General features: G+C 43.2%; 1 protein-coding gene across 4 annotated transcripts in view; it reads left to right on the top strand.

Annotated features, from left to right (window-relative positions):
* dnajc6 (DnaJ (Hsp40) homolog, subfamily C, member 6) overlaps window positions 1-20,530 on the top strand; it is a 197,243-nt gene that overhangs the window by 64,900 nt on the left and 111,813 nt on the right. For all 4 annotated transcript variants that reach the window (XM_072511120.1, XM_072511121.1, XM_072511119.1 and 1 more), the window contains 4 exons: window positions 5,477-5,526; window positions 8,431-8,579; window positions 16,715-16,837; window positions 19,422-19,555. In XM_072511120.1, the coding sequence (XP_072367221.1) occupies window positions 5,477-5,526; window positions 8,431-8,579; window positions 16,715-16,837; window positions 19,422-19,555 (456 nt within the window). The remainder of the gene's footprint in view (window positions 1-5,476; window positions 5,527-8,430; window positions 8,580-16,714; window positions 16,838-19,421; window positions 19,556-20,530) is intronic.

Raw genomic sequence — 20,530 nt, 5'->3', positions numbered from 1 at the left:
AATTTGGACAAGTGCCAGGCTCGGACTGAAAACTGGCGTGTAACTCTCCAGTTGCACAGACCAGTTTTCACTTCAGATATTGAGCCTCTTCGAGCAAATGAATTGAATGGGCATGGTTTATGCCACCACTCTGGTGGGGTGAGGTGTCATAGAGCCTGCAACTGGCTCCACAGAGATCGGGACACCATCATTATTGGTGCTGGTTTAGCACGGTGGGCTAAATAGCTGCCTTGCAATGCAAAACAATGCCAGCAGCGCGGGTTCAGTTCCTGTACCGGCCTCCCCGAACAGGCGCCGGAATGTGGCGACTAGGGGCTTCTCACAGTAACTTCATTGGAGCCTGCTTGTGACAAGCGATTATTATGAAAGGGTGCTCCAATCATCACTGCAGCCTAACATCGCCCTAACCCCCATTACGGCAGTATAGGGGGCATTCACTGGCACCCCCCCCCGACCCTCCCTCAACATTCATCACCAGCATTCCACCCCACCACCAACACCACAGAAGTACCGCTGGCAACTCTTCCCCCGCCCCCCCCACCCCACCCTCCGCACCACCCTCTCCCATGGGGCTTGCACTAGGGCCTGCCTCTGGCACTGCCTCGAGAACAGTTGGCATTATCCTCATGGGACTATACTTCCTCCTGCGCCCCCAGTGGGATCCCCTCAATTGCTTCTCATCTGGCTAAACCTGTTGTGAACCTCACCAACTTACCTTGCAAACAGAATATTATGAATATTTAGTGAGGGGGGGAATCACGGAGGGGGGGGGGGTGCATAGCATGGAAATTGGTGCAAAGCTATTAAAATGAGGTGGGCAAGAACCTTGTGACATCGACGGCGAGGGGTGGGGAAAATCAGAACATCTGATCACTCCAGCATGTCCTGATTCTTGCAGGATTTTCCACCCGCGCCACTGATCCCGCACACTGCTAGTGCAGGCCCAAAATGGCCCGCAGTGTTTAATGTCTGTTGCTTTTAGTTTGTTTGTTGCAGCAAAAGTTGTACAACTTGAAATCTTGTGTGAACCTCCTAAGTAGGTCACTGGAAATTCAAATTTCTTTGAAAAAGTTGTTGATCTCCACTGATATCGTAACAGCTGTGCCATGCCCTGATGTCTTTCTCACAATCTGAGAGGTTAGAGGCCTGTGCTGCTCTTTTCTAGCCTCTTGGAGATACATTTGTGTGTTGTCACAATGCTATCCACCTTCTGCATGTATGATTGGTTGTTTCCCAGTCTTCTGTGCATACAGAACAATGGAATAGCAATGGAAGTGCCATTGTTCATTAATAAATGTTTATCAGAGAAATGAAAGCGAAACGTTTCAAATATACTTACCTCAAAGCTTAAGCTGTGAAAGAACAATTTGGGGATCATAAAATTGAATAGGACTATTTACCTGCAGAGAATGAACTTTACATGAAATTTTTTTTTAAAAGGCAGTAAAATGCTTCATGAATATTTGAATGATAGGGGCTGGTTTAGCACACTGGGCTAAATCGCTGGCTTTTAAATCAGACCAAGGCAGGCCAGCAGCACAGTTCAATTCCTGTACCAGCCTCCCCGAACAGGCGCTGGAATGTGGCGACTATGGGCTTTTCACAGTAACTTCATTGAAGCCTACTCGTGACAAGCAATTTTTATTTCATTTCATTTTCATGTCAGTTGTATGGCTAAAGGGAGAAGATGAGGGGCTCATTGGTGAGTGATCCGCTGCGATAAGATCAATTATTGTCTCCTGTTTCTGATGGAGTACAGAACTGCAGTGCAGATTAATTTAAAAAATTGTAAAACCGGACACAAACCGCATTAATTTACATACATCAATGGATGTTTCTTCAAGCAACCTAGTGTTCCTTAGGGTGTCTGTAAGCAATGCCACAGAAAATGTAACTAGTTTGTCCGTAGAATTATTCTCTTGTGTTTTTGGCTCCGTGGTGAGACCGTTGCTTTTATTTATACTCTTTTATCTTGATTTATTTTCACTTCAACGGTTTTTTATTTGCTATTAATGTTATCTATTGTTCCTGAAGATAGTGATTCTTCCTGAGTCCAAGTGTTGCAGGTATGATCAGTCCTCTGGTGGGAGGGAGTGATAGTTCTTTGTGTCTAATACTAGATTGAGTTGTGATGTGGAGATGCTGGCATTGGACTGGGGTCGGTTCAGTAAGAAGTCTTACAACACCAGGTTAAAGTCCAACAGGTTTGTTTCAAATCACTAGCTTCAGAGCACTGCTCCTTCCTCGGGTGAATGAAGAGGTAGGTTCCAGAAACATTATATATAGACAAAGTCAGAGATGCAAGACAATACTTTGAATGCAAGCATTTGCAGGTAATTAAGTCTTTACAGAGCCCGAAGCGTCGTACATTGGCGAGACCATGCAGGCACTACGACAACGGATGAACGGACATCACGCGACAATCGCCAGGCAGGAATGTTCCCTTCCAGTCAGGGAACACTTCAGCAGTCGAGGGCATTCAGCCTCTGATTTTCAGGTAAGCGTTCTCCAAGTTGGCCTTCAGGACGCGCGACAACGCAGAATTGCCAAGCAGAAACATAGAGCTAAGTTCCGCACACATGGGTATGTCCTCAACCGGGACCTTGGATTCATGTCGCATTACATGATCTGGAAGATCGGTAAGAGTTTTTCAGGTTAAAGAAAATCAAATTTGCCTGAAGGGGATCGGAGGAGGGCTTTGAGGTACGGTGGTGGCCGTTCATGGCTATATTTAAGGAGCTGTTCATCATTGGGGGGGGGGGGGAGAGAAATGTACAAACTGTATACTCTGTTAGATGCTAAGGTTGTGTTAATTATGTTGAATATGTTTGCAATAAAATACCTTTTTAAAAATAAATATTTCCGGTCATGACCTTTTCTTCAGAACTGTTCACATTTCAGGAATTTCCATTATTTCTCTTCACAGGATTTGGGGAATTAATTATGTTTGAGTGCTGAGCTATAAAACAAATTTTAGGATTAAAGATGTTAGACTAGCCACTTTTTAAGGGAGGTCATGTGGTGCGGTAGGATGTTTCTGAACCAGAAGCTCTGGGTTAGAGATTCACCTCAGGACTTGATGGCCAGGGAAGATGTATCCATAATGCAGCCAAACAAGTTTGTTATCTGCATGTCCTTTTAACACTCACCAATGACAGGTGGTAAGAGCTGGAGAGATTTCTTCTGGTCACTCATGTGATGGCAGGAAAGATGGAGCCTCTACCATTACTGCCCATAGCTCTAGACTACAACATGCATGTAATATGAGATGTTGCTATTCCAACTCCCTGAGTGGCACGCCTCAGCCACTTTCTGAAATGTAGTGGCGCAATATGTTTTTAACAGACAATGAGAATCTATAGACTTATCCCAGATTCTTTAAGACATGACGGTCATTATTTATATTGAGATTCCAATGAGACCCTCCCCTCTGGGAGGAATTTTAAAAAAAATTAACTGTTCTCCTATAGCCAGAGGAACCACCTTCCTGCTTGCAGAATAAATAAAGCCACAGGCTGGTCAGTTGGTCAGCCAGGCAGCTGAAGGGAAAATACTTGGCCACTTCAAACCCAGAGCTGGGCAGGATCAAAAAGCAAGTGGTCAACATTGTTTAAGTAAGACTCTGAATTGGAGTAGGGTGGTATACTTCCATTATTTTGTTATGTTAAGGAAGATTTGTTGAAACAAATGACATTTGATTACAACTGCTGTTCTGTATGTGCACTTGCTGACACCAAAATAAAGCAGTTTAACAATTAACATCTGTCTGTGTCTCATTGAAATGTTTTATATACATGTGTTTACATGCAAAATACACAATACTTAGTTCAGATCTCAAGGGCTTTGTTGCTACATCTCCGGACTATGCTATTGTTTAATTTGATCAACAGATACTGTCCTGAACAAAGCTTGTGTGGACTGATTACAGATGTAACCAGCACTGCTATACTTGAAATAATATCCAAGGCAGATCTAAAAGATGTAGCATGCTGGTTGGAGCACTTGCTGCTAACTCACTTGGTAACCTGGGCTGTCAGAGCTTAACTAATGGAGAAATAGTTCTAAACGGCAATAACGATGAGCTCTTGTTTTCTAAGAATTTATTTTTTCTTATTAAAACAAGATTATTGTGGATGTGACTGATTAGGATGAAGAACTAGAAAATGGAGGACAATAGTGCGTTTTAAAATGAGACCAAAAAATCAGCCATAGATATTCTACTTATTTTCCATTTTAAAATAATTTTCTTGGAACAAGTCTAAATAGTGACTCAAACAGAATAAAACAACTGACATCCGAAATACAATTAAATTCATTATAAAGAAATCTCCATCTGTGGCAATGGTTTGAAAGTCGAGAAATAGGCTGCAGTATTATTAAAACATGGAGATGTGAAAGGATTCAGCATTGATCTCTATCTAGCTAGTGCTCAGCCAACATGGCAGTAAAGGCACTAAAGAAAAAAATAAGCCAGGTCCTCTTTCTAGTTGCTACCAGTGACTGCCAGAAACCCATACCTTCCCCTAACCAGCATTTTGTGTCTTGTTACCACGTGTCTGAAAGAAAAATTGAATGCTTTATTTCCCAGTAAAAGGTAAAGGTAAAATTACCACAAGCTGCTTTTCCCTTTGAGGGGGAGAGCTGACTGGTGGTGATTTAACCCGAGAATCATCACAGCTTGGGCGAGGGCGAGATTGAGACGACAGGCCTTCATTTCCCAGTATTTCTAGCAGGTTGATTTCATTGCTGACCTCCAATGAGCAATTTGTGAAGGATTCTAGTCCCACCTCAATAGATGTCATTACTAATCTAATTTAATAATGCAAAAATAACTGCTTCCATTAAAGAGAAGCGGATTCCTTTGGGTAATGAAAAAAGGTGATTAAAAAAATAAATACATATATACCAAACTTTGGTGTTACGAGTTGAATTTGTGCATTCTAGTTCTAGTGAGATGGAAGCCACTGAGAAGCTGCATGAATTATACCAGATAACATTAAATTGGTCATGGCATTCATGTGGACCATTGGAACAATTGCTGCAAGAGGTGGAAACAAAATGTTTGCAGTCAGGGGGCAAGTGTCTGAAGCTGAACCCAAAATGCTTTATTGTGACAGAGTAATGACCCGAGGCTATTTTGCTTGGGAGTGCTTGATTGTTTACTTTGGGTGTTTGAACTGGGTTGACTTTCCTTTCCCACTGCTAACATTCCTTATTTTTACGTAAAATGCACCAAATATGTTAACATTTATAACCATAGCTATGACTGTAACATTACATTCTGTAGTCTCTCCTTCCTTCCCTATGTACAGTATGTGTTGTCTGTATAGCATGCAAGAAACAATACTTTTCACTGTATACTAATACATGTGACAATAATAAATCAAATCATTCTGGGTGTTTATTTGTATATCATTGTTTTCAAAATTACTGTTAAATAATGTCTTGTTCATTTAATCTTTTTGCTTTCTTTTAGTTACGCCAAGGGAGAACTTAATATTTCTTACATTACATCACGGATAATAGGTACAATGCATGCTTTCATTTTTGCAATTTTAAGCCTATTATGGTTATTTGCTTATGGCCAGGAAAGCGGAGGCATTACAAGTCTAGCTAATAGTTTGTTTGAAAAAGGTGTAGCAGATCGCTAATGTAACTCCTGTTTTTAAAGAAGGGGGGCAGACATTTCCAGGTAATTATGGACTAGCCATTGAACATCAGTGGTAGGAGAAAAGATAGAATCCTTACTAAAGGAAATAATAGGATAACATACGGAAATGAGAAATATAACAATGAAGAGTCAGCATGGATTTCAAAAGGGAAACAGTTGCTTGATCGTCTTTACTGAGATTTTGGAGGAAGTCAGAGTGGAGAATAGTCATGTAGTACATAAAGTGAAACTAATTTTCAAAAGCCCTTTGATAAGGTGTCTCATAATAAACTAATGAACAAGGCCAAAGATTATGGCATCAGTAGACAAGTGACAGTTTGGATTGGTAGCTGGCTTCATGGTAAAAGGTGGAAAGGGCTGGGGTGGGCTGTTCACCAGGAGCAGTGGTGAGACCACTGCTGTTCACAATTTATGTTGAGAATTTGGATTTGCAATCAAAAGCATCATTTCTAAATATGCCGATGACATCAAATTGGTTGGAGGGTTGGGGTGAGGAATTGTCAATACTGAGGAGGACTACAATAAATTATAGGGCATTGATACACATTTAACATAGGCAAATTATTAAGTTCAACATGGACAAATGTGAAGTAATACATTTTTGGTAGGAGGAATAGGGCAGTTGCTTATTACTTGGAAGTTGCAGGGTTAGGTGGAGTAGAGGAACAAAGGGATCTCCAGATACAAATACACCTATCGCAAAACATAGCACCACCCGTTAGCAAGGCCATAACAAAAAAAAAATCACTCAGCTTTATTTCTCAAAGGAGAAAATTGAAAAGTAGGAATGTTACACTAAATCTGTATCAAACTTTAGTAGACCCTTTGCAGTTGTGGTCGCCACATTTATATAAAAAAAAAAGCTGTTGAGGCATTGTAGAGAAGATTTACGAAGATGGTACCAGCAATGCATGGGCATGCAGATCAGGAAGGGATTGACCAGCTAAGTCTCTTTTCCTTGGGGCTGGGGTGGGGTAGAAGGCTGAGGGGTGACCTGATAGAGGTCTTTCAATTATGAAAGGTTTTGATGGAGAATGTTTTCACTTGTGGGGAAGAGGGTAATTGCAAACCATCACTATGAGATAGTCACCAAGAAGTCTAATAGGGAAGTTAGAAGAAATGTCCTCAGCCAGCGTGGTGAGAATGGGAAACTTGATACTATGCATTTCTATTCAACTCTACATCTCAAGAGGGTGGTTTGGGTGGTTTGTAACCTACATTAAGCCATCTTTCAAAGGCTACCAGGTCTCACTGAGGTGCTTTGGTGAAATCTCCCCAGTTTTTGGCATTATGCACTTTGTTTTTCAAAATTTCAAGTACATTGTACCTCTTGTTTGCATTCATTGGTACATGCAGTGGTTCAACTCCAGTTCACAACTATTTATATGAATTGTGCTTGGAATGAGTTGGGACGTTTTGCTTCCAGACCCTGGATGTACTTGGCTGTGTGTAGGAGGCTTGTGAAGGCAGTTGTCTCAGTTATGCAGGTTCTGGTGATGGGTATACTGGATGGGATTCTCCCAGTCCTGCGCCGGGCCGGAGAATCCCAGCAACCACGCCACGCTGCCCCAACGCCGGCATGTGATTCTCCGCAGAGCAGAGAATCCGCACCATTGGCGCCGGCGCGCTTGGCGCGGCCCCGGTTACGGGCCGCTCTACGCGGCCGGGCCGTCGATTCTCCATCCCGGATGGGCCGAGCGGCCACTTTAAAAAAGGCAGAGTCCCACCCGCGCCGTCCACACCTGCTCGCAGCCGGTGGGAATTCTGCGCGCAGGGTCGGGGGCGGCTTGTGGGGGCGGGGGGGGGCTCTGACCACGGAGGTGCCTGCGATGGGGCCTAGCCTGTGATCGGGGCCCACCGATCGGCGGGTCGGCCTCTCGCTCCCCGGGCCTACTTTCTAACACGTCGGCCCCTGAACTGTGCCATGTTGCGTCGGGGCCGGCACGTTGGGGAAGGCCACCGCGCATGTGCGGGTTGGCGCCTGCGCCACTGCGCATGTCCTCATTGACGGCGGTGCCACTGCACTTGCACGGATCCCGCAGCGCACAGTTCGCCCCGGGATGGGAGGCTGGAGCAGCGTGAAGCGTTCCAGCGCCATGCTGGACCCTGTCGGGGCCAGAATCTGTACTCCCAGCGGCCCGTTCACGACATCGTGAAATGCGATGGCGTTCCCGACGGTGTGGACACTGCCGCCGAATGGGAGAGTCCTGCCCACTATTGTTGAAGCTAACTGCTATAGAATCCAGAGCTGTACAGTTGAGAGGTTCCAAAAGTATTTAGCCTAATGATTAGTATTTGGCGTATTTAACAATTGACCATATTGCAGAGAACGCTTGGCTGCGAAATGACAAAGAGTCACAGAGCTGAAGTGTCTTCACGGTGCATGTATCCTGACTCTCGGCTCTTTTAAGAGCGTGGAAGGAGAGTGAAGAAATAGAATGGAATGAGGAGTGGAATGTAAATAAAGTAACAATATCTTTTGGAAATGTGCTTTACAGCTGATTGTGGCTCTCTATCAGTAACTAAATTAGGCCGTGTCTCAGTAGATAAGCAAGCCAGGTACAGTCTATGAAGGGACTCTGGAAGGTGTAGAATAGTTGGATCGGAAGATCTTTTGCTAACTCTGGGTTTTCTATTGTAAATATGTGCATTCAGCAACAGTACAATAATTTGAAATATGTGAACCGAAAATCTTAGTTTACTTAATGTGTTTAAAAGATCAATATATCTGTCTGACACTAATTTCCACGATTTGTCAGTGATATCCTATCCTGCTGAAGGAGTGGAGTTGAGTTTCAAGAACCAAATTGATGATGTCCGATCATTTTTGGATTCACGGCACCTGGATCATTATACGATCTTCAACTTATCACAAAAATCTTACAGAAGTGCCAAGTTTCACAATAGAGTAAGTAAGCTGGTGCCAGCTTGATTAAAGAGCACATTTTATGACTTTTGTTTTAATAAAGGATTACTAGTGGATTGTATTTTGTTGGTTGCAATAAAATTTTAAATGTTTGGCAGACTCTTCTGTTCGTGGTTACAGGATCTAATCTGTAAAGTATGATGTAAGTCAACAAGCTGCATTTATATAATCTTTTTGAAGAGTAAAATATTCCGAAGTCTTTCACAGAGGTGCAAACAGACAAAACAATGAGGTGACATTGTAGGATTATTGTGTTCTGCCCCATGATCCTGGTGACCTTGGGGTCACTGATTTGGCCACTATTGATATTTTGCCTTGCCAGGAACAGCTGTTTGCCTCCATAATTGATCCTTTTATAACAGGCATGCCTTGTCTGAATGCACTAATGATCTAGGATATATAAAAGATCCCAGGGCGCTATTCAAAAGAGCAGGGAATTTTCTGGGCGTGATGGCCAATAATGCATCCTCAGCCAGAAGTACTTAAAATAAAACACATCGTACTGTCATCTCATTTCCTGTTTGTGGAAGCTGCTGTGTATAAAGTTGTAATTAATTGGAGATGAAGCACATTGAGATGTCTATAGCATATGTAAATGAAAATTGTTTTACTTTGTCATGAGAATGTCGCTTTAAGAAATGTTTGGCTGGTCATGTTACTGCAGTGATGTCAGAGTGTGGGTGGAGCTGAGCTCTGATTCTGCTTTTTAGTTTCACTTTGAGAAAAGCTTGAGTGTGTCTGTCTTTTTGGTTTCGTTTTTCAGTGTGTTGCTGCTGAAGTCAGAAAAAGCAGCTGTACTGCTGAGCTCACTGCCATGAAGGACTATTTCTTAATCATTTGGTGAATTCAGAATTATAAATGTTTTCAGTATTGACTAAATCCTGATGTGCTTCTGTTTAGAGGTTTGTTAAGTCTTCTGGGTGTTAAAAGGAGAGCATAGAGATTACTTAGTGTTGTATTCTTTGGGGGTGTATTTGATTTACTGGTTGCTAAGATGTTCACTGTTTGTTTTAGAAAGGTTGACTTGAGTTCATAGAACAAACATTGTTTTGTTTAAAAAAAAAAAATACTGGTCCATTTCTGCTGTACCATACCTGTAGAGTGAGCCGTGTGCTCCCCATACCACAATCTATTAAAAGTTGTGGGTCAGGTGAACTCCATGATACACGTTGGGGTTCTCTAAACCCTGACCCATAACAATTGGGGGCTCGAAGGAGATAAAAGTCTATCTATTGGATTGGCTTAGTGAACCTAAAGACAGTGAGGGGTGAGCATATTGTGGTTGCTTTTCAGGTGTGATATTTTAGTTTAAGTGGGGAGTGTGTTGTGGACAATGGCTCTTTCAGAGGCTCAGAAGTTTTTGGGGGTGGAGACTGCCACACGCAGTACCTTACGGACAGAAACTAAAAGCAGACGGTTAGATTTGGCAAAACCACTGCAGTTAACATTACCTGACAAAATGCAAAAAGATGAGGTAATTATGGCGGGGGCTAAGCATTTAGAGTTGCCCGAGATACAATTTGACTCATTGGAAATGGCAAAAATTCAGTTGCAAATTAAACAAATGGAACATGAGAAAGAATTAAAGCAGCTTGAATACGAAAGAGAGAGAGTGGAAAGAGAGAGAGAGGAAAAAGAAAAGGAGAGAGAAGAAAGGAGAAAAGAAAGAATAGACCTAGCAGAACAAAAAGAAAGAGAACGGGAGATACAGATCAGGGAAAAAGATAGAGAGAGTTTGAACTTCAGAAAATAGCCATGAAACATGACAGTCAGTTAAAAACGGCAGACTTAAAGGGAAACGTACAGTTGGATGATAGTGATGAGGATAGTGAGAAAGAGCATCAAAGTCGAAGGCTTGGTGGGAATCTATTTCAAAATGTCCAAGCATTGCCAAGGTTTGATGAGAAGGAGTTGGAAGCCGTTTTTATTTCATTTGAGAAGGTAGCTAAACAAATGAAATGACCACAGGACATGTGGGTATTACTGATTCAAACAAAGCTGGTAGGTAGAGCTAGTGAAGTGTTTGCATCACTACTGGAGGAGGTATCGGGGACGTATGAGGAGATGAAAAAATCCATCTTGGGTGCATATGAACTAGTGCCTGAAGCTTACAGCCAAAGGTTTAGAAATTTAAGGAAAGAATTTGGTCAAACATACATGGAGTTTGAAAGGGTCAAACAGAGTAATTTTGATAGGTGGATAAGGGCTTTGAAAATAGATCAAATGTATGAAGCTCTCCGAGAAATTATACTTTTGGAGGTGTTTAAAAATTCAATTCCTGATGTAGTGAGAACTCAGTTGGAAGAGCAGAGGGTTAAAACTGCAAGATTAGCAGCAGAAATGGCAGATGGTTATGAATTAGTTCATAAATCAAAGCTTGGTTTCCGACATCAGTTTTAGCCTGTGAGGGATAGAAACTGGGGACATGAGAAATACTCAAGTGGTAAAGGTAAAGGTGATCTGATGGGAGATAATAAGGAGAGTGTACCTCAGATTAAAAACGAAATCCAGAAGGGTGGAAAAGAAATGAAAAGTTTCATATGTTTTCACTGTAATAAACGAGGCCATGTAAAGTCACAGTGTTGGTGGTTGAAGAAAAGCACTGGGAAGGCTGATGTGGTAAAACAGGATATGACAGTGGGGTTTGTTAAAGTGGTAAAGGAAAGTCCAAGTGAAGCGAAGGAGGTGCAAAAGATTGTACAGCCTGATCAAGAGGTGATTGATAAGAAGGTGCCAAAGCTCTTTAAAGAATTTACTTGTGTCGGTAAAGTTTATTCATGTGTATCAGGAGGAGCAGGTAAAGAAGTCACAATTTTAAGAGATACTGGAGCTAGTCAATCTTTAATGGTAAGAGATGAGGAGTTATGTAGTTTGGGAAGAATGTTGCCAGAAAAGGGTGGTAATATGTGGAATTCAGGGTGAGAGGAGTAGTGTTCAATTATATATTGGGGCAGCACGGTAGCATTGTGGATAGCACAATTGCTTCACAGCTCCAGGGTCCCAGGTTCAATTCCGGCTTGGGTCACTGTCTGTGTGGAGTCTGCACATCCTCCCCGTGTGTGCGTGGGTTTCCTCCGGGTGCTCCGGTTTCCTCCCACAGTCCAAAGATGTGCAGGTTAGGTGGATTGGCTATGATAAATTGCCCTTAATGTCCAAAATTGCCCTTAGTGTTGGGTGGGATTACTGGGTTATGGGGATAGGGTGGAGGTGTTGACCTTGGGTAGGATGCTCTTTCCAAGAGCCGGTGCAGACTCGATGGGCCGAATGGCCTCCTTCTGCACTGTAAATTCTATGATAAGGTAAGGTTGGAAAGTCCAGTGAAGAGTGGTGAAGTGGTAGTAGGAGTAATAGAGAAACTATCTTGTCCAGGAATACAGTTTATCTTGGGTAATGATATAGTTGGATTGCAGGTGGGAGTGATGCCTACTGTGGTTGATAAGCCAGTGAAAAATCAGACAACTGAAGCTTTGAAGGATGAATATCCTGGGATTTTTCCGGATGTTGTAGTAACAAGGTCGCAAAGACACAGGTTAAGACAAGAGGAGAAATCAAAGCGTGAAGATGAAGTTGAAGTGCAATTATCAGAAACTATTTTTGATCAGATGGTTGAACAAGAACAGGTGGAGGATGAGGCGGATATTTTTAGTTCAGGAAAATTGGCGGAGTTACAACAAAAAGATGTAGAAATCAGAAAGCATACACGGAAGAGGAATCTGAGTGTATACCAGAGTGTTATTACCGTAAAAGTGATGTCTTGATGAGAAAATGGAGACCTGTACATATGCAGGCGGATGAAAAGTGGACAGAAGTTCATCAAGTAGTATTGTCGGTCGGGTATAGAAAGGAGGTGTTGCGAGTTGCACATGAGGTACCAGTGGGAGGTCATTTGGGAATAAGGAAAACTCAAGCTAAATTCAGAAACATTTTTATTGGCCTGGACTACATAAAGATGTAGTTAAATTTTGTCAATCATGTCACACATGTCAAGTGATAAGGAAACCTCAAGCAGTGATAAAACCATTGCCCTTAATCCCCATTCCAGCATTTGAGGAACCTTTTACAAGGGTCCTAATTGATTGCGTAGGACCGCTTCCTAAAACAAAAAGTGGGAATCAATATCTTTTGACTATAATTGATGTGTCTACTAGGAAGTCATATCCCATCTCTCACCATGAGTTTGAGAATTGACTGCTACGGTTTGGTAATCTTGATTTGGATGCTCTGTGCATCAGATTCAATGGAGCACAAGGTATCTTGCCTGTGAGGCCAGGGGTCGATATGACCCATCTTCACTGTCCTATATCATCCTCTTCTCTATGCTCATTGTAAGGGGTTGGAGATGGCCGAGCGGGTCGAGTCATTTTCCCCCCCTCGGCTGGGCCCAGGCTGTGGACCACATGGGTATTGGAGAGACGGCATGGCAGGAGCGATGGTGTCTTGTGCTTCGATCGATGGGAACCTGGAGAATGATTGCTGATTCTGCTTTTCCTTTTGCCCTCTTGTGCAACATGGTCTTCCGTAATGGTTGCCGGGCTGTATGGAGTGAGAAGGTGTGCTTCATTTTGTCATGATCTTTTCCTGTTTTTCCCCCTCTTTTTGGTCAGGTGATATGAGTATCTAGTTTTGTCTATTGATGGTAATTAACAATTGTGATGTCGTTCTCCTGTTCCATACTGTACTCATGTGGGTTAAGTCAATTCGGTTTATTTTTCCCTCCATCATTTCGTATCTTTGTTGCGTTGTTTTTATAAAATGTATAATCGCAATAAATATATTTAATTTAAAAAGGTGACAATGCCATTTAATAACTTAAAATAACAAATTGTTTTCATGATCTCGGGATGTCCCAAAGCATTTTTAACCAGTGAAGTACTTTTGAAGTGTAGTCAGTACATGGTGTTATCAAGAAGCAAAGGTGGGTTTAAGTAATCTATATTTGTATTTGTGTGTATTAGAAATAAGGTATAGCTTTAAGAAAGATTAGTTTTGTTTCTGCATAAGAAAGGATTGAAACTTGTTTGTGGGTTTCGATTTAATTTTAGACTGTGCCTGCATTGTAATTAAAGGTTTACATTGTGAAACCAAACAATTGTTTAAAGAAAAACTAGGATGTTTCTTAGCAACCAGGGACCCACACTGAAAAGCATCAGTACTTGTGTTTTGGTTGGAACCAGGTACCTGAGTAGAAAGGAGCTCTCTCAATCTGCCAGTAGAGGCAGGACAATGGAGTAAGGGGCAGAAAGCAAGTCCCAGAAGCTAAAGAACAGAGAGTTCATAGAATCCCTACAGTGCAGAAGAAAGCCATTTTGGTCCATTGAGTCTGCACCCACGTTCCGAAAGAACACTGTACCTAGGCCCGCTCCCCCACTCTATTTAAAAAAATTTTTTTTTATCCCCGTAGCCTTGCGCAGTGATCATGGCCAATCTATCTAACCCGTACATCTTTGGACTGTGGGAAGAAACCGGAGCACCCGGAGGAAACTCCTGCAGTCATGGAAGAACATGCAAACTCCACAAAGACAGTCACCCAACCCAAGGCTGGAATCAAACCTGGGTCCCTTTGAGGCAGCAGTGCTAACCACTGTACCACCGTGTCATTCTAGAAACCAGGGTATGAAAAGAGAGATCTCGGGAAGACTGAAGTCAAAGGGACAAAAAGATGGAATCTGAACAGCTACTGTTCAATGAAGTTAAAGAAAAGGGCAGAAAGAGGCTCCCAGTTAAAGACCGAGCTAAAAGATGCAGACCTGGTAAAGTTGGCTAGCGAAATGCCAGACATCTGGGGCGTCATTTTCCGACCCCCCGCCGGGTCGGAGAATGGCCGTTGGCCGCCGTGAATCCTTCCCCCGCCCCCGCCGAAGTCTCCGCTCCCGGAGATTGGGCGGGGGCGGGAATCCGGCCGCGCCGGTTGGCGGGACCCCCCGCTGGATTCTCCGGCCCGGATGGGCCGAAGTCCCGCCCAGGAATTGCCTGTCCCGCCGATGTAAATCAAACCTGGTATTTACCGGCGGGACCAGGCGGCGTGGGCGGGCTCCGGGGTCCTGGGGGGGGGCGCGGGGTGATCTGACCCCGAGGGGTGCCCCCATGGTGGCCTGGCCCGCGATCGGGGCCCACCGATCCGCGGGCGGGCGGGCCTGTGCTGTGGGGGCACTCTTTCCCTTCCGCCTCCGCTACGGCCTCCACCATGGCGGAGGCGGAAGAGACTCTCCCCACTGCGCATGCGCGGGAAACTGACAGCGGCCGCTCCCGCGCATGCGCTGGGAAACTGACAGCGGCCGCTGACGCTCCCGCGCATGCGCCGCATTTCCGCGCCAGCTGGCGGGGCAACAAACGCCATTTCCGCCAGCTGGCGGGGCGGAAATCCCTCCGGCGTCGGCCTAGCCCCTCAATGTTGGGGCTAGGCCGCCAAAGATGCGGAGACTTCCGCACCTTTTTGCCGGCGCGATGCCCGTCTGATTGGCGCCGGCTTTGGTGCCAGTCGGCGGGCATCCCGCCGTTGGGGGAGAATTTCACCCCTGAAGTATGGTGACACCTCAATATAGCCTGTGTAGCAATGGTGTTCTATTGCTGTGGCTGGGTTCCTGAGCGAGATGTGTGGAAGCTTGAATGTATATTGCAATCCAGGTTAGAGGACTACTAAAAGGAGAATATGAAATGGATGTGGATCCTTGTTGAAAGCATCTAAGAGAGAGCCTTGTATGGGAGAAGGTTTCAAAGTATGTTCTTTGAGAGTGGAGTTTGGAAACACTTGTGTGGAAGTCAGAGTTCCATTGAGGCCAGTTGGCTCACAGTGTAACAAGCGTCTAAGGGGAATTTGATGAGAAATTCACATGTTCTATTGGATGGATTTGCCATTTGGTTTCCGAGTGTAGTGTGTCTGCCCACAGTTGGCCTGTTAATTTACATCAGTGGTGGGAAACCTGCATCCGGGGGGGGGGGGGGGGCATCTGGGTTCTTGAGTGTGGCCCACAAGACATTTTATTGACAATTGCCTGCTTGCAGTGTTGCCACATTCTGCGTAGTTTTTTTCCTACCGGTGTGACTGCAGTAATACACTTGTAAATAATGGGGAAGTGTGCTGATTGCACACAACATTGACTGTGAACACTATGCACTCCTTTTGCTTCCAAAAGGTAACTATTTATGTTGTTTTTAACCATTCAAAGTTGATAGTTCTATAAATATACAGATAATTAAGCACTTTCTGTAACTCATCATGAAATATTCGGCGAGTATTAAATGTATTCAGTCTTCTTCATCGGGTCATGGTTAGTCAACAAGCCCGATTTCAATAGTGCGGCCCATTGAGATGGAGAGCCACTCATGTAGTTCACTCAAGTGTAGGATGTCTACATAACTGTGCACCTACCAAGAACATTTTTGATACAAGATATATTTTGTAACCTGTAGAACCTTTGAAACTCTGTGTACATTTGTGAAGATATCGGTGGGGTGAGGGAGTATTGTATTACAGTCAATATTTCATGTTTAATAAATGTTTTATTCTTTAGCTGTAAGTTAACTGGAAGTCCTGTGCTTCTGTTCATCCCCGTCTCTAAATCAAAAAAAAAGTTACAATCTATTGAACCAGGGTTTCACTTGAGGATCTGTCTGTTCAGTAGTAACATAAGCTGACATCGTAACAGTATTGGTAAAACAATGCCCAATTTACACACAGCAGGGTAGCACAAACAACAATGTGACAACAACCATAAAATCTGTTTGTTCGTGATGTTACTGCGTGATAAATATTGGCTAGGAATATAGTAACATAGGATTTATTTTACTTGATAGCCGATGAAGCCTTGGCTCTCGTCTCATCCATCAGATAACATTTCAGACCGACTTCACTGAAGCCTTTGCCATATCTGGAGTGTGAATTGAATCCACAACATTCGTAGGCATGAATGCTGACATCCTTGTTGCAATCGTCTAATTTTCATTGCTGTGTAACTTGCATTTGAACATGATGCACAGATGCCGCCCCCCTCTACTATAGCTGCTCTCCTACCCTGAAACCCCTTATCGCTTGGTCAGCAGAATTTGATGCTGCGCACATGGATTTTTCTTTTGTCTCTGTTTGGTCTCTTGTCACAATCTTCCTTTCTTTGAAATAGATATCTGAATGCAGCTGGCCAGCTCGACAGGCTCCCAGTTTACACAACTTGTACGCAGTGTGTAAGAATATGCACCACTGGCTGCAGCAAAACCCGAAGAATGTCTGTGCTATACACTGTGTGGTAAGATTCAGCAACACTGTTGGAAATTAAAAGCATGGTTGGGTAAATTCACCACATGGTATGAAGACCATGCAGTTTCAGATTCCGTTCCCGGTTGTGGTGAGTTTGCAAATTTAACTAGGAAAGCATTTGGGATATTATAGATATGCATTTCTGGACTGGAGTGGGGAGGGGGAAAATATTATCCAGGTTGTTTATGTTCAATCAAAATATCCTGTCCCTTGCTGGAAAATCTATGTATCAACCGAATTATGCTGTTATGTCCGAATAAAATAGTTGGTGTTCCTCCCCACTTAACATTTGTGATTTGGTTTACACATAGAATCATAGAATAGAATCCCTAGAGTGCAGAAGGAGGCCATTCAGCCCACTGAGTCTGCATTGACCTTCTGAAAGAGCACTCCACCCAAGCCCACTTCTCTGTCCTCTCCCAATAACTACTAACCTACACATCTTTGAACACTTGAGGGGAACTTTAGCATGGCCAGTCCACCTCACCTGTACAACTTTGAACGGTGGGAGGAAACCAGAGCAACCTAGAGGAAATCCCCACAGACACGGGGACAAAGTGCAAACTCCACATAGACAGTTCTCTAAGGCCGGTATTGAACCTGGATCCCTGGTCCTGTGAGGCAGCAGTGCTAACCACTGTGCCAATGTGCTGCCCATTTAAAGGCCTAGGGGGCTGCAGCTGTCCATGGAACCTGTATACAGTTTAGAGCAGTTACCTGTGGAGCAAAGAAAAGGGTAATTGGGGAGAGAGCAGTATATATTTAAGTACTTTTTAAGTACTTAATTAATGATCAAGGGCTTGGATACCAGTAATATTTCTTATTAATTAACATTTGAAAATTGATCCATGTGGAGTTCCGTGTGGAGTTTGCACATTTTTTTCTGTGTCTGTGTGCGTCTCACCCCCACAACACAAAGATGTGCAGGTTAGGTGGATTGGCCATGCTAAATTGCCCCTTAATATGGAAAAAAAATAATTGGGCATTGGGCACTCTAAATTTATTTTAAAAACATTTGAAAATTAAAAGTAAATTCAATAGCAAGATTGTGTTTTAAAAAAAAAAAAAATTGTTGTAGGCACTCTAGTTTCAGTCAGTCTACCTATTGTTTCTTGGGTAACTGGAATATTGTAGAGCATTGTGGAAAGGTTCTGTAATATGCTGTAATTCCCTAATCGTGTTCATACTCATCCATTCATGACTAGTTGTCTTTTCCTGGTAGTTGGGAATGATGCATTATAGGCCAGATGTGTAAAAGTCTGAAAAGGGTGGCTGAATATGCAGACTGGAAGCAACAACAAAAGCTGGGATGCTAGCCATTTTTATTTGCCACGAATGGCATTGCTCTTGTGTTAACACTTGAGATAGTTCTCTGCACCTCCCCAGTAGTATATGTATTATATTGCATTGCTGCCATTAAAGCATTCTTACAAAGTTGGCATTATCAGATGTATGTTGTCCACGCAAGATGGAATAAGTACGGTAAAGTAACATGGAATACCTATTCATCCTGTTAGGATTAGCAAGACCACCTTGCTGAGCCTGCATTGGGCTGTTGGGCAGGAATTTAAAATTATTTTTTAGTTTGTAAAGTTCATGAGGATATAGACTGGATGGCCAAATGGGCAGATGGAATTTAATCCTGCAATGTGTGAGGCGATGCAGGCTGTTTCTGATCAATCAAAATACATTGTCTCTTGCTAGTATATGCATGTATCAACAGAATTGTGTGCTGTTGTGTCCTTTAATAAAGTATCTGGAGTAATTTGACAAGGAAGTATTGAGTGAACGGCATTACACTAGGAAGCTATGAGGAACAAAGGGACCTCGGTGTATTTGTCCTTGGATCTCTGAAGGCGAAGGGCAGATTAATAGGTTGATGAAAAAGGCATATGGGACACTTGCTTTTATCAATCAAGGCATAGATTACAAAAACAGGCAGGTCATGTTTGAATTGTATAGAATTTTGGTGAGGCCACAGCCCGAGTACTGTGTGCAGTCCTGATCGCCATATTATAGGAAGGATGTGATTGCACTGGAGGGAGTGCGGAGGAGATTCACCAGAGAGGAGATTCACCAGGATGTTGCCTGGGATGGAACATTATAAGTTATGAAGGGAGATTCGATAGGCTTTGGTTGTTTTCACTGGAGCAGAGAAGACTGAGGGGCGACCTGATCAAGGTATACAAAATTATGAAGGGCATGGACAGGGTGGATAGTTGAAGGGCCAGTCACGACGGGAGACAAGTTCAAGGTGAGGGACAGGAAGTTTAGGAGGGGTGTGAGGAAAAACTTTTTTTATCTAGAGGGTGGTGACGTTCTAGAATGCACTGTCTGGGAGGGTGGTAGAGGTGGGTTACCTCACATCCTTCAAAAAGTACCCGGATCAGTGTCTGGCATGTCATAATATTCAAAGCTATGGGCGAAGTGCTGGTAAATAGGATTAGGTAGGTATGTCAGATGTTTTCATGTGCTGGTGCAGACTGGGAGGGCCTCTACTGCACTTTGTGATTCTGTAAATTGTATTTTGTAACTTTCTGGTGAATTGGAAATATTTATTTTTGCTATTTTAGGATGGCTGTCCTGCCTCTGCTATTTTAGTCTGTGGAATGTTCTGCTTCTGCCATCTTTTCTCTTGCCCAGTTCCAGCAATCCAGTTGTTTAATACAAAAAAGCCAGGGCCTGCACTTTGGCCTTCACACAGGAGGTAGGTAATTTCAGAGATTAACTATTAGAACCTTTCATTGATATTTTAATATCACAAAACTTTGGTGCTGTCTGATGCTCGTTGCAACATAATGATTACTGTTGGGATCATAAGTGTGACATCCAGCTGGGATGAAATAATACAAAAGTGGACAGCGATTTGTTTGATTATTGTGGTGTTGAAGAGAAATTCCATAGAACATTATCATCCTTTAAGTGCTCCATCCTTCAGAAAATTAATTTGGCAAGCGATTGAGGCATGTTCTATGAGGTCTTTGTCTCGATGGGTACATTCTTTCCAAAGGAGCCTTTCCAAGTCATTTTTTTCTAGTAAGTTATCTTTTATGATGTGATCCTTGGGATCAAACTATTGGAATGAAGTGTACAAAGCAGTGTCTAAGAGTAGAGTTGCGCCTGCTCATGGTTTTGAGAAAATGCCCACTGTACCCATCGGTCAAAATATGTTCACTGATTCAAATGGAATGAGTGGCTCTGTTACTGACTTTTCTCCTGAACCTGCTCACCAGTCATCTAAAGCCCCAGTGCCTTCATCCACAACTACATGCCAATGTGTCAGCACTTCAGTGTCTCCTAGCCTTGTGCTATCTTTTCACATAGCATCCACCCCCTCTCCATTGCTGTCATAAGCTTCTACCCCCAGTGCCAGAGTTTCCCACTACCATTTCTACCAGATTCCGATGCTCATCCTTGGCTTTGTACACATTGCTGAGAACCCTGGGCTTAAATGGAACATGGGAGGACCAATGAGAGAGTTTGAGAAGGAGAAACAAAGATCTTGCAGCCCCAATTTTAACCTGACCTATGTTGTAGAAATAGGCTTTGTTTAGATGTCCATTTTACAGCCTGCTGATTTTCCAATTCATGTTGGAGTGTAAAATCAGATGAATTGCCATTTGACCTGAGCCTACCCCATTGCTACGAGACAGGTGGGTTAAAATTGTACCTCTACTCTTCA

Source organism: Scyliorhinus torazame, chromosome 7 (assembly GCF_047496885.1).
Source record: "Scyliorhinus torazame isolate Kashiwa2021f chromosome 7, sScyTor2.1, whole genome shotgun sequence".
In the NCBI taxonomy this organism is placed as follows: domain Eukaryota; kingdom Metazoa; phylum Chordata; class Chondrichthyes; order Carcharhiniformes; family Scyliorhinidae; genus Scyliorhinus; species Scyliorhinus torazame.
Note: the sequence above shows the minus strand (reverse complement) of the source record. Positions and strands in the feature narration are given on the sequence as shown.